Source organism: Parambassis ranga, chromosome 13, assembly GCF_900634625.1.
Source record: "Parambassis ranga chromosome 13, fParRan2.1, whole genome shotgun sequence".
In the NCBI taxonomy this organism is placed as follows: Eukaryota; Metazoa; Chordata; class Actinopteri; family Ambassidae; genus Parambassis; species Parambassis ranga.
Window position 1 is genome coordinate 17,412,607 of NC_041033.1, and position 22,459 is coordinate 17,435,065.

A 22,459-nucleotide genomic window follows, 5' to 3' on the forward strand; every position below is an offset into this window, starting at 1 on the left:
TTAATTGTGAGGAAGGACTACTGAACTTTAGATGTTCACAACATGTTACAACAGTCGGTAAATGTGAAGTTACCTCTTTAATGTGTAATCCTTAGACTGAAACAGCCTTTTTATGTTGTTACATTGATTTTCTGGTGGGAACAGCCACTTTTAAAGGCTCCATATATATGCTCCATTCACAGACTCAAATAAGAACTGATTAGAATTTGTTTGTTATGGGTCAAAGGTCACTGTGACCTCATAAGTGCTCAGGCTAATTATCAGCTTGAAAATACTGTTTTTTTTTCTCTTATGTGTTAACACATCTCAAATGTTTGTTTTTTTTAGTTCAGTCTCCATTGTTCCACATGCTGTGCACATACATAGGGGAAAGAAAATACTGTCAGATCCAACTCAAACTGTCGTTTACTTTACATTTCTCTACTCTGAGAATTGAAAGCGGCTTCTGAAAGCTAAACCACCATAAATATTAAACCATTGATGTGGCAGCCGAGCTTCTTAAGGCCAAAACATGTCTTAAGTAGCACTTGTGTTTGAAGTGAGAGGCTTGGATGACAAAGTGTGTAAGTGATGGACTAAAGGAATTAAGAAAAAGGATTACAGTGTAATATATAATTTTAAAGGGCCTAACCTATTGAGGCAGTGGCTTATTGAGGGAATGGTGCGATTCTATTAGCGCTATTGCCTATAAAATTAGCTCAGTTTCACCCTGATACATAAACAGTCCCTGATCCTGGAGGCAACCAGGATGTGTTACTGAGAGGACTTATGTCAGACTCTCTCCCCTCAAAAAATTGATCAATAAATCTAGAGGAAATGAGCTCACATCACCCATGGCATGGGTTGCTGAAATGGAAAGCACCAAAGTAAGTGTAATTGACACTATTTCCCCTTGAGGTCGCTCTCTCCCTCTTTCTCCCCCCTTCTCTCCTGCCTCTCCATTCTGCTGCTGGCTCTCTCCTTGAAATTCTTATCAGTTAAAGTGATCAGGCGCTCTGCTTTGTCCATCATAACGTTTACAGGTGGACAGAACTTAAAAGTTAAAACTGAATTAGTATGTTTTTTTTACTGTGAGGACCACCTGACAAACAAAAGGAGTGACGTAATCCAATGTTTACGTCTAATTATTAACATGATATACTAAGTCGCTTACAAGAGGAGTGATGTGCAACACTTGCCCCAAAAATATATAATAAGCTGTGATTAACTGTCAGAAATAACCAGTGTTATTTTATTATTAATCTACTTATCAATAATATGTTAATTAATCATATTCTTAATTGATCATTAGACGCTTTCGGTGTTTTTCTGTACGTTTTTGTGCCCATGTAAAATGTGGACTGCAGCAACGCCTCACGACTTCTCTCTTTTTTTCCCACAATGCCGCGCGGTAGGGGTTGTCGTGTGTGCGCTGTCTGTGGTGCTGAAGCTGCGCGTGCCTCAGAGGCTGCTGCCATAGAATCCACCCGAGCATCCTTCCGCGCGAGGACCAGACCGAGGAGCTGCTCTCTCGACGCTTGACGAGCCGAAAATTCGGGATGCTTCTGCCAGCTGGTGTCTGTAGACTTTGTTGAGCTCGTTCAGATTGGTTTGGTCTTGAAGTTACGCCCTGTTGAGGTGTCTGTAGCCGTTTTTTTGGGCTGTTTTTTGAGGCTCGTCGTCTCTCCGGTGTCGCCGCCTGCTCAGCCGCTCCGTCCCGCATCCTTTATGCACAGCACGCTGCTCCGGTCCTCCCCAACAAAACACACCTTCGTGTCCGAGCACCATGGCCCGCTCCAGCTGCTTTCATTGAGAGACATGGAAGCCAAACAACACCAGATAAAGAGCCTCAAAAGCTACCCAGAGACCGGCGGCCGGAGCCTGGCAGCGGCCGCCGGAGGGGACGGAGGAGGAGGAGGAGGAGGAGGAGGCGGTGGTGGTGGTGGTGGGTGTCGAGCCGGCTCGGCTGAAATGGAGATGGAGTCGAAGATCCAGAAAGCCATCGATTTCAAGGCGGAGGGTCACCGTTGCTACAAAGAGAAGAAATTTCGGGAAGCCATAGGCAAGTACCACCGGGCGCTGCTGCAGCTGAAGGGGGTGCATGTTGTCGACGGCACGACGGGATCCGAGGTCAACCTGCTGAACCAAGCCGCGGCCAAGCTGACCGAGGAGCAGCGGAGAGCCGCGGAGAGCACCGAGATCGAGTGCTACGACAGCCTGACAGGTGAGCAAGGCCAGCACACCCCAACACACAACACCCAGAGCCCGGTGCTGCTGACACCATTGTTCGTTCCGGTTCACTGGGTTCACACAAGGTAGTAGGCTGTAGTGATTCTGGCTTCCTCCGGTACAGAGGCAGCTGAAAACAGGCAGATGATGCTGATTTAATAGAAAACATGAACATATTATTTTACCTTACCATGTGTGCCTTTATTTACTAGTAGGCCAGAGGGTGCATTGTCATAAATTGTTATGGGTGATAAGGAGAAAGTAACAAGGATCGTGTGAAGAAGTACATGTTAGCACCACGGGGAGACAATTTTGTCTCATGGTGTACTTTAATATGTGACTTCCTCTTAAACCTAACCAAGTGATGTCCCAAACCTGACCAACAAAAACAAAGAATCAGTGACAGACAATGGACGTAGAAGATTCCAGTCCACGTTACCAACCACCTGCCCTCTAACAAGTGCAAAGCTCTTCTTTTTCTGCATTTTGATTCACTACTAATGAGTGATATTGCACTTACTGCAACTACTAGTAGGTAGAGAACAACCAAATCAGTTGATACCACTTATGTTGCCATGCCAATTTCAGCCATCCAAATGGTTTGTGTGCCATTGCTTTGCTTCAGAGGGACACTGCTGTTGCAAAACAGGCTGTAAATAAATAAAAAGTGGAGCCATAATGTTTTCATTATTATGTAAATAAGTCACACTGCTGTGTTGTCTGCTGGAGTCAGCGGAGATGGGGTGATGTAAGGGACTGTGTGTTTAATGGCACCAACGTGTAGTGCAGGGTTAACAGAGCTCTTCATTACTGTTAATCAGTTACTACTTGTAAATGTAATTACCTCATGACATGCGTTTTAAGAGAGCAAAGTTCTGAGTGCTAATAAAGCTGTAAGAGATCCATTAAAGTAAGGATGCAGCTGTCATTTTTACTGTTACTGATTTTAGCATGACATCGGAACCAGATGTGTTCAGATTAAAGAGAGAGGAAGCTGCCAATCAGGAACACTTCTATATATATCTATAATGACAGATTTCAGAGGAAAATCAACTACCTTTAAGTCACAGTATGCTAATGAATGTTGACATCCACAAGGAACTGATGGTGATAGTGATTAATGGTGCTCAATGGCACTAGGGCAGTTACACTACATTACTTATGAGGCATATGTGAATGTTGTGATTTTGGGGAGAGAGCAGCAGTGACCGGCGGCGATGTTGTGTCTCTCTGCTGCCCAGTAGTCGTCCTGCCATTGAAGGTCGCTTGTTCTGTGCAGCGTTCGGGGGCCTGTCTGGAGCCCGTAGGAAGGCTACTGTGGCGTGAGGGAAAGACGGGGGAGGGAATGAGAAGAGGTGGGGGGTGTGGAAGGAAGGAAGGGTTGAAAAATGAAAGACGGAAGGACAAGTGAGGAGATAAAACAGAAAGAAGTGAAAGAGAGGAAAAATAGACATGGAGAGTAACAGCAGAGAGCAGTGGAACAAAAAAGGAGGGGAGTGGACTGCCACCGCACAACAGGGGGCCATATTTACCATGGCAACCAGCGCTGGGCCTTTTCCCTTGTTGTTGTATTAATACTACTCATGCCCTCACACGAGTGTGTGTGTGTGCGTGCACACTCACACAAAAAGACCTCACTTAAACCTTGCTTTGCCAGCACCCATTATGTTTACACGAGCAGTGCTTAAAATCACTGCTGGCTTACTCAGTCACTGCTTCCTACCGTATATATGATAGACACGCAATTGTTAACAGCTATTTGAGCTCTTGGTCACATATATTAAATAGACATTTATCAAATGGCACAAACATCATTGTCAAAATCCCCACAGGGATTAATAAAGTAATTCTTAATCTTAATCTTAAATCCCATGTTTCTGTCATGTTGTGGTTAAACAAACTGGTCCATGATCCCATTAATAAAAGCATGTAAATGTAAGGTTATTGTCATCCACATGGAGTCAAACAGTCTGGCATATTTTAGAAAAACTAACGATTTTAGTTGGGTGTAGTCTGCATGTTATAAAATCATGCCCAGTGAAGCTTGCACCAACTGAAATTAAGCGGTGACTCACTGGGTGTAAAGTCAGCTGCAGGTCTTTGTTGTGTGGATCCACCTGGTTTCCCAGAATTCTGCTGGGCAAGTGGTGTCCATAACCGTGGTTATGAGTGAGAAGCTGCAGTTTGATTGGCCAGCTGTCTCCGGCTCTGACAAATGACAGGAGAGCAACAAGCAAGCAGAACCAGTCACACGTGGAAGAGTGGTTGCGTGTAAGGGTGTGGGTGGGTGGATGGTTGTGTGTGGGTGTCTGTTTTGGGTGCTCATCCATCTATGTGGGTGGTGCTTTCTGAGCTGCTTGTCCTGCCATTCTTACCGTGCCTAGTGCTGACATTGCCGTTTTTTTTATTGGAGTGTATTGGTGTGCACCTGCCTTTTGGGGTGATGTGTTTTCTTATCTTCCTGACATTGCTGTGATGAGGACGCACTTTTCCTCTTGTCTTTATGTGTGTCCTCTATTGAGAATAAATACATGTACTAAAGAGGAACCAGCTCAGAGGAAACCATACAGAACAGAGACAGAAAAGATGTGACTAACATTATATATAAAAGACATAAATGTGCTTTAATAAGGACCAACAAAAACACCACCTGATTCTGTCAGACAGAACAACGATGGGATGATGAATGTCCTATTTGCTGGCCTTGTTAAGGAGATCCCATGTCTGTGTATCCCTGTAGCGCCACATCTAAATGGGTTACCACTGCCACCATCTGTGTCTGTCGCAGTTCACTGTGGTGCAACATGTTGGCCTGAGGCAGACTGCTAGACCTTCTCAGACATCCATCCATCCACCCACCACAAACACACTGTGAGGCTCATACAGAAACAACAGATGTGACTGGAGTTTGTTTGCTCCTTTTCCTGGTATTGATCATGAAAAGGCAGCAATGATAGCAGTGACCTGTACTGAGCATTTTAGAAGCTGGCGTAAGTTTTAATCAGTTCAAATGTTCACCACAAAGAGAATAAGACAGGAGGAGCGGGATGTTGTGATCCTGTGGAGAGCAATCAGCCTGACTTTTTATTAACTCGCTCTGATCTCTTTCTCAAATCTCCCTTTGTGCCTCCTGACTGGCTCAATCTGTGAATGAGTCATAAGTCACAGGCGCAGCAGGAGAGGAGTGAAAATGTTTGTTTCGTTACACCAGCCACCTTTTTATCCAACTGCTGCGGCTCATAGTCGCCACGATGACGATCCAGCAATTTCCACCTACTCATCACATTATAAAAAGGTTAAGGGAATTCAAATAAAAGTGTTTGTTCAACATGAAGAACAAGCAGGAGAAAATGTTCTTTTGTATTTTACATGAAGCAGCTGCAAGAATATAAACAGTGAGTGTAGTTTATATCATCTCTTGCTGCTATGACTGTTAACCGGCAATAAACTCTGCAGTCCGTGGCTTTAATTTCCTGTTTAGAAGGAAGTAAAGTTAAATATAGACACATGCTGTAATTGGTAGTGAGGAAATGTCTGATTGAAACTCCTTTAAAGCTACAAAGGAGAATGTTTGCCTCCCCCTACTGGCCATCTGAGTAAAACGCTGATCAATGTTTCATTGATCTTCTAAGCACACGCCTGTCACATGCTTTCTTCTTTAGATTGTAATCCTTATTCTGGACCATCATCGCTTAGACATTTAGTAAACCTGCCGATGCTCCTCACTAGTTATAAGTTAAGGCATGGCAGTGTCACCAGATTTAAAACTTACAGTAAGATTTATCTTTATTTTTTGAGCTTTGGGTTGCATCAGGATGAGCTGTGAGAATGATCACCTTTTAAAATGATGTTAGCACCTTCCAGCAGACATTAAAGGAACATTAATTTATTTAAATGCCCAGTGAAATTTCATGTTTCTTTCTGAAGTTTCCTGCTAAGAGGATTTTTGTTGTTGTTGTTGTTGATTTAAGCATCACATGTTTGTGTGTCCTCCATTTGATCACGGCCATCAATGAACTTTCGAGCTGTGACATGCAATCACAGACCTCATACTCAATTTAATGAGCCTTTAAGTCCAACTGTGCTTCAGATGGGGGCTGCATTTGGTTAACATCGGTGATGTGTGACACCACAGACCCGTCCACTCTGCTGGGAAACAGTCAATGTCTGCTTACAAAAGCAGAATTGAAAAGAAAACTCCTCGCTTTCATCGCCTGCCAGCTCAGTCACTGGGGACCTGGTGGAGTGCGTGCGATAAAGTCAGAAGTAAAAGAGAGCGAGGAGTAAAAGGAGAAGGAGAAATATAAAGATAGAGTCGGATATGATGAGAGGAAGCAGGCTTGTGTAAGCAGAGTGGGCTTGAATGAAGAAGAAATAGGCTTGAACTGTAGGAGGATGGAGGAGAAAGAGGAGAGATGCCATGTAAGGGTTAGAAGGGGGATGGGGGGAGGGTTGGTTGGTGTTCTTTTTCCTCCCTCTGTGCATGTACGTCTGCCATTGGAGAGCTGTGAGGATGTCGAGTGCCAGGGCTGCAGATGGCATGGCATTGCTGTTAGGGGTACGACTGGCACTCCCTCTACTGTACCACGCACACTGTACCCTGAATTACCTCACAGCACAGAGATACAGAGATTTGGAGGATGGAGGAGAGAGTAAGTCATCACAAGGGAATGAAAGGGGGAGGGAGTAAAACTGGACAGAAGTCTTAAATATGATGGGATTATAAGACACTGGAGGAAGGGAGGGTGTGACTGTAAAGCAGAGTGACATGTAGGGAAGGACAAGAGGAAAATGTTTTGCTCTGCGACCTCTAAGAAGGGGAGGAAGGGTTTTCAGAGCTGCATTTGTTTGGATGTTTTTTTTTCATAGCACTGGAAATCCAATTCAGATCAAACTGATTTATATCATAGCACTGACAGGTCCAGATGACTCCTGTCACAGGAGTAAATAAGATTCAGTCATTTGTCAGGAAGAAAGGAAAGAGAGGGTGCAGGCAGAGGAGAGCACAGCAGAGAGGCTGAGGCAGAAAGAAGATGATTGCATTTATATTGAAAATGGTAAATAAATGGTAAATTGTCTGTGCTTCTTTTATACCTACTCAGGCACTCAAAGTGCTTTACACTATTTCAAATTTACCCCTTTCACACACACCAAAATTGGAGCAGTCAATAAGTCCTTGGGGATTGAACCACCGACCTCTGGGTTAGTGGACGACCACTCTGCCACCTGAGCCACAGCCAAAATGTAGATGTTGTGCTGGATTGTGCATTATTCTCTTGCCACTTGGTGGCACTTTTAAAAAAACAGGTTCCAGGTGAACTTCCAAACAGGAAGTAAGTGATGGATCAGGAAACAGTTTTTTCTTTCTTTAGTTTTCTGGCCTGAGCAGTGAACCACACCACAGCATAATCCAGTCAATCCTTGCAGTGAGACACCACAAAACAGCACCATCCGTAAATTATGCTTAGTTTACGGTTATATTATTTTGTTTGTTTAATTATTTGTTTGCTTTGGTTTATTATTGGGAGTAATTTAATGATAATTTCCTGCTTGTTTGGTGACCTTTTCATGTCATGTAGCCTTTTGTGTGTGTGTGTGTGTTTGGTTGCCTAGTTTTTGTAGGATTAAGAATATTTTATTATATATGCTCCGTTTTACAGCAGAAACAAACACAATCACCTGAGTGTGTTTCTCATCAGATGCTGTTTCCTTTTGCGTGGACTCACTCTTTGGTCAGGTTTAGGGTTGAAATTTACATGGTCAGGATTACCGCCCCTCCTACAATAAGATTCGCTGCCAAGGACTCACGGTTTTCTGCTGCTTTGACAAACATTCACTTTGAAAGCTGACAGTGAAATGTTATTTTCCACTTCATCCATGTAAAGCTTTGAGACTGTGTGTCAGAATGAGCACCGACAGCGTGGCCACCACACAGAGCTTCAAAAACAGTAGGCGACATCACCGAGGGTTCATCCATTTTTACACCATACAGTGCCAACAGGCTGATGATTAGCAAGTCTAATGTTTACCATGTTCATCATCTTGCTTTAACATATTGTTAATTAGCATCTGTGATGGTGGACAGCACTGTTAGGGTTTGTTTTTTTGGTCTAAATCCAAAGGACCAGACAGACAGATGTTACCACATTTGAATAATATTTACATTTGGCAGATTTGCAATGATTCGTATGTGTGGACAGAATGTTCGTGATTTCTGAAATGTCATCTGCTGTGCCTTCGACTGACAGTCATGAGAAATAATGACAAAATTGAACGTGTCTGTCAGAGCTTTTTTTAGCCTGTTGTTGAAAGTCATGGCATCAGCTGAGAGAGAAGTGAAACACAAACCCTTTCCTGAGACAGAGAGGGTGAGAGCGAGTGTGAGAGGAAGATAGACAGTGAAACGCAGAATATTCTTCCTCTGTAGGCCATCAGTAATGAGAATTTGCTGAAGCTATTTCCGCATATCTAACACCCCGTGCTCCAGTGGACAGTGCAGAGTAAACCCATTCTCTGTTTATATTTATCCGCAGAGCCCCATGCCGATAAAAAGCCACACTGGTCGCTATCTCAGCTTCCGCTGCCCAGTGCTGAATGCTTTATTACATGTGGGGCTGACATTGAAAACTTGTCCTTGTTAAGCCCAGTTTGTGATGACGGTGAAATGTAAAGGCAGGGTTTAGCCTGTTTTGCTGATCCAGCACACACGGTGATCCTCAGGGAAACAGGTTTAGGATAAGTCGTGTAGTGGTGGAGTCACAATGTCAAAGCAGAGAGATGTTCCTCTGTTTTTATCAGTATGTTAAACAGTTCACTTGAGCAGTTTATCTTGCTTGGCATTTGTGTGAAGTTTTGTAATAATCAGCGTATGAATTCTTGAATAATGGCTAAAAGCGTCTCACAGTCACAGTTTTAACCATCAAAGTCTATATTAGCTTTAATGTTTGTGTGTGTGTTGGTCCCTGCAGGTCTATGGGCTTGCCGCAGATTTTAATCTTTTCAGTTAGGAGAGATGTTTTTGTTGCAGATTGCCTCTCCTGACAAGTCTGTTTCCTTTGTATTTAGTTGTTATTGATGCACAAACACTTCTACTGCAGCCAAGTGCTGCGATGCTTCTTTCTCTTTTTCAAATTTCCAAATGTATTTTGTCAAACTGAATTTTCACAGCTCTCGTCAGTGCAGTTGTTCAGCCACAGCAGGCGGCTGTTTTCAGTGGAAAATGCTGTAAAAACCGACTTTTTACTTACTTGGGCTGTCCTGATCCTTATTCTCTGCTGCTGGGTGATATAATATACCTCTTCTTTATGCAGCTAGGGTCCTTAAAAAGGTACAACTGGCTGTATCACGTTTAGCAACATGGTTTAGCCACTAATGAAAGTACACAGTGAAAAGCTTTACTACCTCACACTGACTCTGTAAGACTTGTAAGACTCTCTTGTAACTAGTTTAATGCACAGAACACTTTTCCTCCAGCTCCAGGTTCTCTGACAATGTTTCAGAGTTAATAGATGCTCTGTGTTAGACAGCAGCAGAAAACAGAAGCCAAACATCTGCCGAGCTAAAGACAAGAGTCAGTCGATTGTCCACAGATGACCTCACCAATCAGATAATGGCCTGGCTGGAGGCCACAACAAAATTATATCCCTGTCAGAGAGTTCAACTACAGATAAAGCTTCAATAAAAGTCTCTTTTATGCTTTTTTAAACTGCACTTATCTGCTATTTGAAAACCTGTTTTTACTCATGATAATAAATGTAATATGTCCTGGGTCCTTACTTTTTGCCCTTCAGGCGTGTAAGGATAAAATATAAATGAAATCACAGCAACATGAGCTACTCCTCATTTTCTCTGGCAGCTGCATGAAACCCTACAAAGATCCACTGCATATATTACAGGGGGAGGATTCTGGAGACAGTAATGATCAGCGGGGAGAATTGAATGATTTCATCTGAGCGAAATTGCTGAGAGGATAGCTTCCTCACTTGTATAAATATTTAAGTAGATGAGCATTAATCCTTAGTCAGCCACTATTTTAGGAGAGTGGAACAATGGGGCAGGGTGCAAATTGATAAAGTACATGAGGAGACATTTGATGCATGGCCTGAGGGTTGAGGGTGTGTTTGGTACATATGATACAAGTAGAAGTTAGAATTCTCTGCGGAGCAGCATCAGACCTTGAACAAGAAACAAAGGGTGGTGGAGTGTGTTTTAGTGGCTTCTCCTCCCTCTGCACTTTGTTCTCTGTGAGATCCAACAGAATAATCTGGTTACTTCACTTCGCTCCCGGGATCATGTTGCACTGTGGGTAATCCATGCAAATATGTTTGATGTACCAGCAGCTTCCAGGGCTGTGACAGTGTTATGAAGAGGACGCACATACTGGGGTTTTTAGAGGGGGTGGAGCAGGCAAGGATGCTGTAAGGTGACAATTGTAAAGACTAATAAGAATGATGACATTTGGTACACACTGCTCTTATGTTGGTCCAGGTTATGTTGGGGAAAACATGTCCAGACTTTGAGCCTGTTGAGAATCAAAGAGAGCTTTAATTGTACTCCAAAAATCCACAGGAGATTTTATTTTATATAATAATATAGAATTAAACTTGAGCCAACACCAGAACTAAAGTGTTTGTTTTCTCTTTTTTATGCTCATGAAGACTCCTTTTTCTTTTTCCTTTTCCAAATGTGGTTAACTCCCCTTCTCAAGAAGGTCTGAGTGGCAGGTTCTATTGGGTTTAGACACTCTTTAACGTCTTTGGGCTAATTTCCATGTAGTAGCCTAGTGTGGTGATGTAAGGTGCAGATAGTGTCACTGCTGGCTGGTGCAGCTGGAGTATCCAGACCCACTCATTTTGAGTAGTTTGTTGTGAGAAAATATGCAAATAGCTGCTGTTCCCCATGCTGTGGATGGTTGTATTTCCTCTTAGTGCTCCTCCACGTCAGCTTGGTTGTAGTTGATGGACATTGATGGTTTGTCTGATCACCTGCTCTTTCTGATTTGTGACTATCTTCAATCATGTTATCAAACCTCTTGGAGAGATTCTCAGGGACAACTCCATCAAATTTGACGCCACAGATTAAATTTAATCCAGGTCGCATTGTATTCGGAGCAAACTAGAAGCGTGCAGAGACACTCACAGTCAAACAGGAGCCATAGGACTGAGGAATTATGAGGGCTCTTTTTCTGACACCATATGGAGCTGCATTAGTCTTCTGCTACAGTGATATGCAATCAAAGAGATCATCTGCTCCGCTTGTTTTAAGTAAAACATTGTTTGATGACAAGATGAGCTTTTATCGCCTCTGTGTATAAATCACAGCAGTCATTATGTATGTCTCCTCTGAGGAAAAGAGCCTGTTTTGTATTCGTTGTGTCACAGTTTGCCTGATGCAAAAAGGCTGCAAAACTTGTGTTTAAGTACTCATCATCTGCTGTCTCATGGGGGAAAGGACGGGTGCATCTACACAGTATTTACACAAAATAAAGGATCAAATCAAACTTTACTGATCCTAGGAGATGTTGGAGGTCCATAAGTTGGCCAGAACATGCAAATATTTCAACTACAGCTATAACAGAGGTGAAATGTGACGCAGGAGGAGCGAAGTGGTCAAAAAGACGGATGATAATGCAGGTTGCGGCTGGAGAAGGCAGAGTAAATGCTGTGTCATGTCGGTGCAGACAAGGCCCTGGAGATAAAGTGAACTAACTGCAGCCCTGTCCATCTCAATAACAGACAAAGGCATTTGGAAAAAAACTCTTTGGGTGGAGCTATTCTTAGTGGGCCTGGAGAAGCCGTCTACACTGTCAGAGCTGTGATGCCAGCGTGTCTGACTGGATTTTGCTCCAAAACTCTTGTGTCTGTTAAATCTGTTGCAGGACTGTTGGCGTTGTAAAGACTGCAGTGAAAGGTGAGAGGAGGCACAGTCAGGGACAAATGGAGGAGTGGAGGGTCAAAGATGGAGTCTGCTGTAGAGCTATTTGAGGAAACAAGGAGTGTGTGTGTGTGTGAGAGTGAGAAAGTGAGTGATGGGTCTCTCCATCTGCCATTATCTTCCCGCAGAACTAATTACAAGGTGATGGACAGCAGACTAATCAGCAGGGCCACTAGTGGCTTTAAATTAGCCGGATCGTAGTGTCACGCCTGGCGTGATGAAGAGGGACAGGAGAGGAGGCAGGGGGGAGATGAGGTGATGGAGGAGGAGGAAGCACCTTGCATATGAGAGCAGAAAAATAGAAAAAGTGATCGACAGGCTCTGTCTGCGTGCCTTCTCTCATCCTCTGCCGTTGCTTTCCCTCGGCTGTTTCTGGATATTTGTTTCATCAGTGTTGTCTCTGTCTCTGTCTCTGTCCTCCATTGCCCCCGTCTCTCTCTTCCTGTCTCTGTTCTTTCTCTTTTGTACCTCGCAGGCTTTGGCGCTCTGTCTGCTAAATGAAAACGTGTCTCTATGCAGGCTGTGTTTTTTTCAGACATGATGCTTCAGGCTAACCAGCGGGGTTCCTGAGCATGTGTTAACCACTCCCACACTCGCCGCACCTCTCAGTCGACATTCAAGCAGTGGAAGTGCACGTATGCATTCACATGAAATCAGCCACACGTTCACATTCTCACACTTCACAGCTGCTTCACACCTGTTGGGTGTACAAATTCAAATACATTTTTCTTTTCCTTTTTGCCTGCCCATCAGAGAGAGAAGCATATTATACTCATGAGACCAAGGTGTTACAGCGTCAGCCCAGTTCTTTGTCCCTGTCTTCACACAAATTCTGTCACTCATGTCAAACATCTGGCTGCCATGTCTGTAACACCTGCTTCTGTTGTGCTCATTCTTCATCATCTTTTATCTTAAATGTGGAAAAGCTGCCTTTTTGATCAATGCAATAATGAGCAAATCATGCCTGATGTTCTGTTGCTAGAGGAAATACCGTCCATAAACCCCTTTCACACTGGATAAAAAAAAAACATTAATACCAAGTAACATCTGGCTTTTGACTGCAGTGGAGAAGAGGTCTCATTTCCAGGCCAAATGGCTCAACCCTGTTTTTAATGCCTTATCTTACCCAGTCATTTTTTGATGCTAAATCCAGCCCTGGTGTCAGGGGGGACTTGGACCTCAGACTCCTGAGTGACAGCCTGCAGTGTGTTGTCATATCTGGTGTGTATCTGTATCACAAATCCCATCCATCCCTCGTCAGGCAGTGCTCACACATAAACCATGACATATTTGGTGATTTCTATTTAAAAAGCCCACTACTACTTTTTTGGATACAAATTTAAGGTAATAGGTGCAAAGTTCAGTTTCATTGTCTTGCTCTTTGACACACTCTCAGCCATGTCCCTGGTTGCTCCTTAGTTCTTCTCTTGTGTTTTAATTGTTCTGTGTCTGTGTGTTTTTTTCTCCAGTGGTTTCATTTCCTGTCTTTCTGTTTTTCCCTCCCCTCTGATTGTTCTCCAGCCTCATTATTTTCACCTGTGTCTTGTTTCCCCACTAGTTCCTCACTACATGTGCCTTCTCTTGGCACTTGTTAGCCTGCTGCTGGGTTCCTTGAGAGCGAATGTTCCTCTTGGTTTGGACATTAGCTGTCACCATTTCATGAGGTTGGTCTGAAGCTCCAGCTTTGCATCCTGCTGAACTCTTAACACTCATTGACATTTAGGAGATGTGCATCACAGTGTTTCTAATTACTGCAGTTCCCCATGCTTTGGCTGTCTGTATCATTTGAAATTCTCTCCAAACACAAAGACTCTATTTACTGTCATAAATGACAAAGAAGTCATGTTTGCATTGAATCTCTTGAACATTTAGTTTTGTTTCTTCAGCTTTCCTTGTTGGCCTAATTGGTTGTTGTTTAATGTTGTTTTACTGCATGATCCACTTTTTCTTCAGAGTCTGATCACCAACAGATATCCTGACATTTTTCTTCAGAATTTGTTGGTATGATTTGGAAATAATAATAAAAGGAAATAATCACAGTTATGATTAAAACTCCAATTTCATACATAGAAATCTGTATTTGTTGGAGCTGTAACTAGACTACACACAGCTGTTGGGGAAACAAGAAGGTTGGAAACCACTACTGAAGTTGAAATTTAGATGTTTGTGTAAAATTTTCATTTTTAAAGTAACTAATGCTGTAGAGGGGTGGAACATTTCATGCATTTCTGGGAACTGCTGCCTAATCTTTGAACCTGCAGCCTCAACCTTCTTATACAGAATGCATATGACCTTGGTCCCAGTGTTAAAAGGCTGGCGGTCTGTCTCTGCCCAGCAAGCTCTGATGAGCCCATTATTATCACACCCTTAATGCATCTCACCACACTCTACATTTCCTCTAGCATACCATCCATCTGCCTAATGGGCCAGTATGGGTGTGGCAGGCCAGTCATCACATTTTTGTCTATTTTTACAGTCACTTCTTTTTGCTATTGTAACTTTAAGTCATTTGCTTGTGCATCTGTGTTTGTCTGTGTTACATCCAACCCACCCACTTGTACTCACCTCTGTGTGTGTGTGTGTGGCTTGTGTATGTTTTGCGTGCGTCAGTCTCAGTGAACTCTCTAACTGCGTCAGCCATTAGGCCATTATGGACTGTAACTGAATCCTTTGAAAGCTCAGCTCTCGCCACTGCTGGAGGGCGATGATGGATGGGCGTGTGGAGGGATGAGAGTAGTCATGTTGTAGCTGGGTGGTGTTGTAAAAACAAATAGATGAGTAGAGTATGTGGAGAGGTGTGCCGCTGAGGTAGAGGGCATCTGAGGTGAATCTCACTGTACAGGGCTGAGCAGACGAAGACAGGAAGCAGCTTCGACCTTGCTGCTCGGCTCAGGGCTGAGTCATGAGAAGAAGAAGACTGTCAGGCTGGCTTTTCTTTGTTCTCCATGAAAGGGTGTGCGTACATCTATCTACTAATGGTGTAATTAATAATTTTTATTTGTATGTATATGATAACTGTCAGGTGGCTTATAGGACCTTGTTTATTAAACCACATCTGATCTGATCACTCAGTCCACATGCTGAGGTCGTTGGGGCCAAATTAGGAAGGATGCTGTTTAATTGGGCAAAGACGTGGGGTCTAAGTGGAGCTGAGGCGAGCAGGCGAAGCCTGACATTCATAATGATTGTGTCTTTACACAATTTAAACTGTTGAGTTAAAATGCATCTTTTGTACAGTTGTCATGAATTAAACATCTTCTATAGAGACAAAAAGCATCAGGTATCAGGATGGGCACATGTTTATTTCAGCTGTAAAGTTGACCCACATTTGAAGCCACCCTCAAGTGGCCACTTCAGGAACTGCAGTTTTTAATCACTGATGTGTTTTTTAGCCCAGTGATTGCCTCTTGGTGTTAGAGAGACATATTGCAAGAGATTCAAATGGAAAAAGTTAAATTCTTTAATTAAAATACATGCAGTAGTAAAGCACAGGATGACACAAACAACTTCACCCACCAAATAACAAAAACAAATCGATTGATATTGAATTGGTTCATCCCCTCACACCCAGAATGAATTATTTAGTGTTTTGCAGTTGTGTTGTTGTTGTGCTGTGAAGGCCAGTCTGTGTGTGTGTGAGACTGACAGAGCTCCATTAGTCCTGCTCATTTGAAGAAACACTCAGCCCTTGACCATTTCTCATTCTGCATTGGCTTTTTGTCTGAGCTGTACCACACACACACTCCCCCCTCCAACTCGTCCTCACCCTATAGCTCCCATAGGTCTCACCTCTTCTCCTCTACTTAAACCCCAGCCTCCCACACACACCCGCCTCTTCCTCTCATCCTGCTTCTCCCCCCTCCACTTTGTCTCTCACTCCTGACTCACCCTGCCTTCCAGCTAACAGTCCCTGACTCATATTATTCACAGAGCTGTCTGTGTGTCAAGGGCAGGCTCGGAGGAAAGAGCGAGGATGGGGAGGTTAGAGAGGAGTCAGATCAGGGAGGGGAAGGGAAGGAGTGCTGAAGTAGATGTTACTGTGGAAGGGAAATGATTTTTGATGTATCATCAGATAGATTAAGTCACTGGCAGAGTGGGAAGAAGGAGGGATGGAAGTCACCTCAAGTGGTTGTGATCAGCAGAGGAAGAGTTTGAGTGATCAGATATCTGAGCCATCAGCAGGCATTTAAAAGCTTTGGTGGACTAAAAGCTGTGTGTGTGTGTGTGTCTTTACTAATGAAGTTATTCTGACCACAGCTGATGGTAGAGCTGCTGCAATCTATAGGACTGATGACTACAATGTAATACAAGTCTTACTTTTGAGTGTTCTGTTTTTTTCAGCTGAACTTAGCTCCCTTTATCTCTGCACACCCTTCATGGCTTCCTCCTCTCTCCAGCTGCCCTCAGTACTTAAAATCTATCTGATAATAAGTCAAAGAAGTGAGACTTCATTTTCTCTCTTTTCTTCCATTCGGCATGTTGACCTCAGCAGCAGCATATAGACACACTACTCTCCTGCCCCAGGCCTTAAACTGCTTGCACGACTTTTTGCGTCTTCTCCTCTCAGTGAGACATTAAGACCGTCTATTTATAGTTCGCTCACTGCCACCCTGAGGAAGATCTGTGGAGGCTAAATTTTGACTGTGGCTCTATTAAAATTCACAGGGTGAGATGTCAGCAAAATATCCCCGTCTTTGTTTTTCACTCATGGGACACACTTGTCATTAAGACTTCACTAAATGAGACACAAAGTGTTTGCACTGACAAAACGAGGCTAATACTTTACAATAATGTTTGGTTTTTAAACATTTTCAGCTGACGAAGCACTAACTTGTTCCCCGTCTTCTCCCTGCAGCGTGTCTGCTGCAGTCCGAGCTGGTAAACTACGAGAGAGTGAAGGAATACTGTCTGAAGGTGCTGAGCCATCAGAAAGACCACTTCAAGGCCATGTACCGAGCCGGCATCGCCTTCTATCACCTGGGTGATTATGAATGTGCCCTACGCTACCTACGTGATGCTAAGAACCGCGAACCCACAGGTGAGTGACTGTATGTGGTGGTTTGAGTGTGCTGAAGACAAAATCATTGTATTATTGACCAGAGTTTCACATTTTCTATCTTTGTGAGTGTGGAAAAATATGCAATCAAAACCAAGACCCACTGTAATAACTCAATAATGCAAATGAGGGCATAATGGTCTGCAGTGAACCAGCCAGTAAAATGGCATCACAATTTATCACACATTTAAAAAATGCAGAGTTAGTACAATGGAACTGTATCAGCTGCTGCACAAGTTCTTTTTTCCTTCTGATGTACCAAACAAACGCATCCAGCCATTTAATGCCAGCTCTGTTTTAGTTATCTGTGTGTGTGCATGAAGGTAACCGTCCCTCTGTGTGTTGAACACACTGGGCTGCAGATCAGCCCACCTCATTCCAAGTTAAAACATGGCTTTTGCTTGGAAATGTATTTTTGTCAGACTCTAGATTCTAAAAAACCCTTTCACTCACATGCTGTGTGCACTTCTTATACTTCTTGCAGCATGCTTGTTGTGCACCAGTACTGTGAAGTTTTATGGTTAAGTTGTGTACATACTAGAAACTGCTGCTCTGCCACTTTTGAATCATCGTTGGTGGTCCTCTGCTTCCTCTGCGTGGCCAAATGGTTAAGAGTGAGAATTGTCTCTTATTTTATATTCAGCACTTTGACCTTTACGAGCACGCCACTCGTGATGCACTTCATGCTGCTATACTTCTCAATGAGTGCACACTCATACTCTCCAACCAGCAGGAATAAGTACCAACGTGTGTGATTTGACACACAGTGCCGGGCCCTTCCAGTCTATGTTTAACTTCATTCACAAATGATTGCACTGATTGAAGTAAAAATATAATGAATAACCTAATTTTCCTTTTTCCATTACAGACACAAACGTGCTGCGATACATCCAGCTGACAGAGATGAAGATGAGCAAGAGTGGACTGCGGGAACGCGATGGCGGCAAAGAGACCCAGGGCTAACCTTCAACCTTTTCACCCTCCTCACCCTGCTGACCTTTGACCTTGCGAGCAGTCCTACTCTGACCCTTCCTCTATCCACTTCCTCCTCTTCTTCCTCATCCTCCTTTTATTGACTCTTGACAGCAGCACAGACGGAAAGGATCCAATCTCCCCAAAACGGGACGCATATCAGTGCTGTCTCCAACCGTTTCTTCCTCCTCTTCTTCTTCCTCCTCCTCCTCCACCTCCTCTCTCCCTCAGGTGCTGTGGTTCCTCTCCATAGACGCAGTCAGCAAGCAAACTTAAAAAAAAAATCCACAAAAAACAAGGGAGATGCTGTATTATACTCATATGAAACTGCCATCATGGTGGAATGAAAAAGGAGCTTCTAAACATACATCTGAATATTGGACGTGATTAAGTAAATGTTTTAAACTGCATTTTGTTTCCGCTCTCTCTTTGTTTCTCTCGGCCTTCTCCGTCTTATTTCAATCTCTTCAGGAATAAACTGGGGTTAGGAAGCTCGACCACACCGAGGAGGAGGGCAGAAGTGTGTGAGTGTGTAGAGGCAGTCTGAAGCATAAGCAGGTGACAGTAAGGGGTGTGTGACACATATCAAGACCACAACCCAATTTGATTGTACATCCTAACACAACAGGGCTCACTCAGGCGCCCAGAGAGAAAAACAAACCTGCCTCTGTGCTCCATCTATCACTTCTTTTTGTCTCAATCTTTTCTTTCCTGGATGCCATGTATCAGTTTCTAGACTGTTTTTTTTTTTCAATTCAAGGGCTAATTCAAGTGTTCGTAATCTGTTGTGTTGGGTTTTTAATTTGCGGACATACTCGGTAATAAGTGATTGCTGGTTAATGACATCTGTGCAGCAAAGACACAAAACTTATCAGGTGTGGAATTGTTGTCCGAAGCCCCTCCCAGGTCATGTGTCCTGATGTTGGTATTGTTCAGACTCTCGAAGCCCCTCTCTCTCTCTCGCTCTCTCTCTCTCTTCCGTCAGCCACTCTCTGTTCTCCCCGTTTATGATGTCACAACGGAACACATAGCCAATGATGTCGGAGTTCCATCAGCCGCCGTTGGCCGAATGGAGAGCCACGTTCTAACTGGGGGTCCAACCTTTTTAATGCTGAAGCAGACACAGACACAAAACACACAACGCACACAATGAGGAGAGTCTGAGCAGCATTAGTGCAGGGAAAAACACCACGCACATCTGTCCTGGCAATCCAAAAACCGCCATCTTGGACCACTCGGCTTTAGTGCATCACAACAAATGAGTGCGCCGATTTGAGATTTCACCTGCTTACAGCTTATTGTAGTAAGACATCTGTGTTTGAGAGCTGTACGGACAGATAAACGCACACAGCATTAGGTTTGTGGATATCCATTACTAGCTGCTTCTCTTGTGACTTGTAAAGCTGAATCATTGATGATGCTTTTATAATAGCTTTACCAGAGGCTGCCCTGTTCTTCTGCAGAAGGTTGGATTGATCATTTGTGAAAGCATGACCTGAATTTCCCGTCGTTATCTCTCTCTCTGATGCGTTGCCTCTGTCTCCTGTGCAAGCCCACCTCCTGCATGTAACGTGCGGCTCCAGAGAGTCACTTCAGATGTTTGGGATTGTATCTGCTCTATTGCTTTCTGTCATGGCATGCTGCCACTAAACTGTTTGCTCATACCTCTGTTTTTTTTTTTAATACATTTTGCCCTTTATAAACACACAGAAGGTGGCGACAGACTGTGATCACAGCAGTAGAATAGGTATCGAGTATTTCTTTAACAAAATTAGAGTCACCTCCGCTGTGAGGTGACAGATAATTCCACTGCTTCAAAAGGAGTTAGAAAGAGGAGGAAATCAAATCAAAGAGGGATGCCCATTTATTTCATTAACCTGCTCTGAGGTAAACGGGGGACATAAGTGTGTCAATGGGAGTCTGGAGAGACGGCACCATGCGTTAAAGAGACCAGCATGATACAGAGAGGCTCCAGTGGAGGGAGAAGTAGGCCATCATCAGCCCCAGTGAAGCAGCTGCAGCTGGAGACACAGAAAAAAGTTCAGAGCCAATTTATATTTAAATGCCACATGGCCAAAAGTTTGTGGACACCCGGTGGTACTCCCCCACAGCTGACTGCGAATGTGTTCAATTAAGAAACTAAGATCTTTATTGATGATGCAAGGCCTGGTACAGGAAGGCCACGTTCAACATTACACTGCACAAAAAAAACAACTTGTGTGTGGATGTATGATCAGTTTTATAGGCTGTAGTTGCATTGAAGTTCATATTATTGGCACTAATAGGCCTGAAAAAGGCTTAAGAATAATAAGCCCATTAGATGGCAAAGGTCAGTGTAAGCTCCACCTGTCAGCGTCATGCAGCCCTGGGTGAAACTGTTGTCTTTCCTCGGTCGTCATGTGCGTCTGCTCTCTGTGTTTTCTGTCTGCGCTTCCCAGTGGAGATAAATCACAACAACAGAGGAGAACAGCACCTGCAGGCTCCGTCTCCATGGCTGCCTGGGCTGAGTTTCCTCACCCACGAGCCCCTTGGGGATAGGTCTCCACTCCCATGGTCCTCTCTCTCCATGGCACCAGGCCGCCATCTTGTTTTTGTCTCGCTGTGCTAAGTCATTCTAGCTCAACGTGTACTACCACTGTCTAGGGATAACTAGCTGCACATGAAACAGGATTGTTTCTAGCCGATCGGTTTTCTTGATTCATGACCGAGCTGACTGCGAGGCTGTTCCTGTAGGCTGACGAAAACCACGCTGTGTGTGCAAATAGAGACGGAGACAGCTGATCTCTGCGTCAGTGTAGCTTTGAAAACAAAAAGCACAACAAAAAAAGAGACAGAAAAATGAACTACTGGCTGTGTTTTGGTTCGTTCTTTTGCTCCTTTAATTTGATGTCATTTGAGATAAATGTTTGTCAAACGTCAAAGTAGTTTTGTGAGTATATGAAACAAATGTACAAAAAAAACAACAAAAATGGAAAGTTTTATGGTTGTGAAAAGCTTTACTTTACTGAATAATTACTTTATGAACAGAAAAGAAAAGCAAGAGATAGAAGATGATTTTACTACAGCGGTTTCACAAAGCTGCTTTGTGACTGTGTCTGTATTTGTTGGTACTTCTGTTGATGTCCCTTTTTGTCGAGGGATCCAGAACCGGCTCAGAGTATGTGCAATGCCCTTCGATGCCCCCCCCCCCTTTCTCATTATTATCATCATCATCATCAACAGACTGATCGTTCACCCAATCCATCTGTTTATGTGCAGTAAGACGACGCAGCAAACACAGGAGTGGACGAGGACTCTGAGGGACTCTGAGCCTCCATCTTGTTTGTTTCTGGACATGAAGATGGGACGTGAAGGCTAAGACTGCGATTTTGTCTGCGCCTCACTCCCTAGAGGCCTTTTTTGTCCCCCCCCCCCCCCCCCCTATTCATTCACCATCCAAACATACGCCGGTCCTCCATCACTGGTTTTACTGATCTGCTAGCCCGGGAATGCACTATTGATTGATTGGTAAATGAAGATTATGAATAAAGTTTCAAACTAAGAGGAATGCTGGTGTCATGTCATATCTCTCTTTACTAGCACTTGAAGCAAATCTGTGCAGTTGAAAGGATCAACTCATGTTGCATTGTGGGTAATGTAAGAATGTTTGCACTGCTGTCGATTCAAGGGTGCGAGTCTTTTGTCGACTCTTTTGAGTCCGACCTATCTGATCATTTTTCAGGTGTTTTTCTTGACAGCAGCTGAAATTTAAGTTCATCTTAGTAGCCATCAGACATTCACTCATGTCACATGACCGTCCAGAGGAAAATGGAGGTCATGTCACAGTGACGTTTCTCATCGTCAGAGTTCAGATTTTTCTTGTTTTAAATGATAACAACAGCCTGTAAACTGGGTGTGGGTTCATTTGCTTGTTGGTGCATTCTGGTGATGTCATCAGGGTTATCTCAGGTTGTGGTGACCTCAGCTTGAGTTGAATCATGGGAAGTGTAGGCTCCAGATTTGTTGAAGCTTCACATTTGGTCAGTCAGCCTCTTTAAATGACAGTTTGTTCATGATTGGCCACAGTCGGGGAAAACCACTGGCTCTGTATCTGACAATTTAGCAGAAAGTTTCAGCTTTAATAGAACCAAGGACAACTGGGCAAAGATTAATGTTGCTCTCAGTTATGACAAACATGATAAAGTACGACACACCACTCTTTCTCTCCACACATTTACTCACACTTGACTGACACTTTTGAGATTTTGGAGCTTTTGGCTGTGAAGAGCAGCAGAAGTTTGAGCAGATTTG

The 22,459-nt window shown here is 43.6% G+C and overlaps 1 protein-coding gene across 1 annotated transcript; it reads left to right on the forward strand.

Moving 5' to 3' along the window:
* Positions 1 to 1,458: 1,458 nt before the first annotated feature.
* ttc9b (tetratricopeptide repeat domain 9B) lies at positions 1,459 to 21,649 on the forward strand. The gene is made up of 3 exons (XM_028419834.1): positions 1,459 to 2,203; positions 16,997 to 17,179; positions 18,066 to 21,649. The coding sequence occupies exons 1-3, from the start codon at positions 1,708 to 1,710 to the stop codon at positions 18,158 to 18,160; spliced, it is 774 nt and encodes a 257-aa protein (XP_028275635.1). The 5' UTR covers positions 1,459 to 1,707; the 3' UTR covers positions 18,161 to 21,649.
* The last annotated feature ends 810 nt before the right edge of the window (positions 21,650 to 22,459 follow it).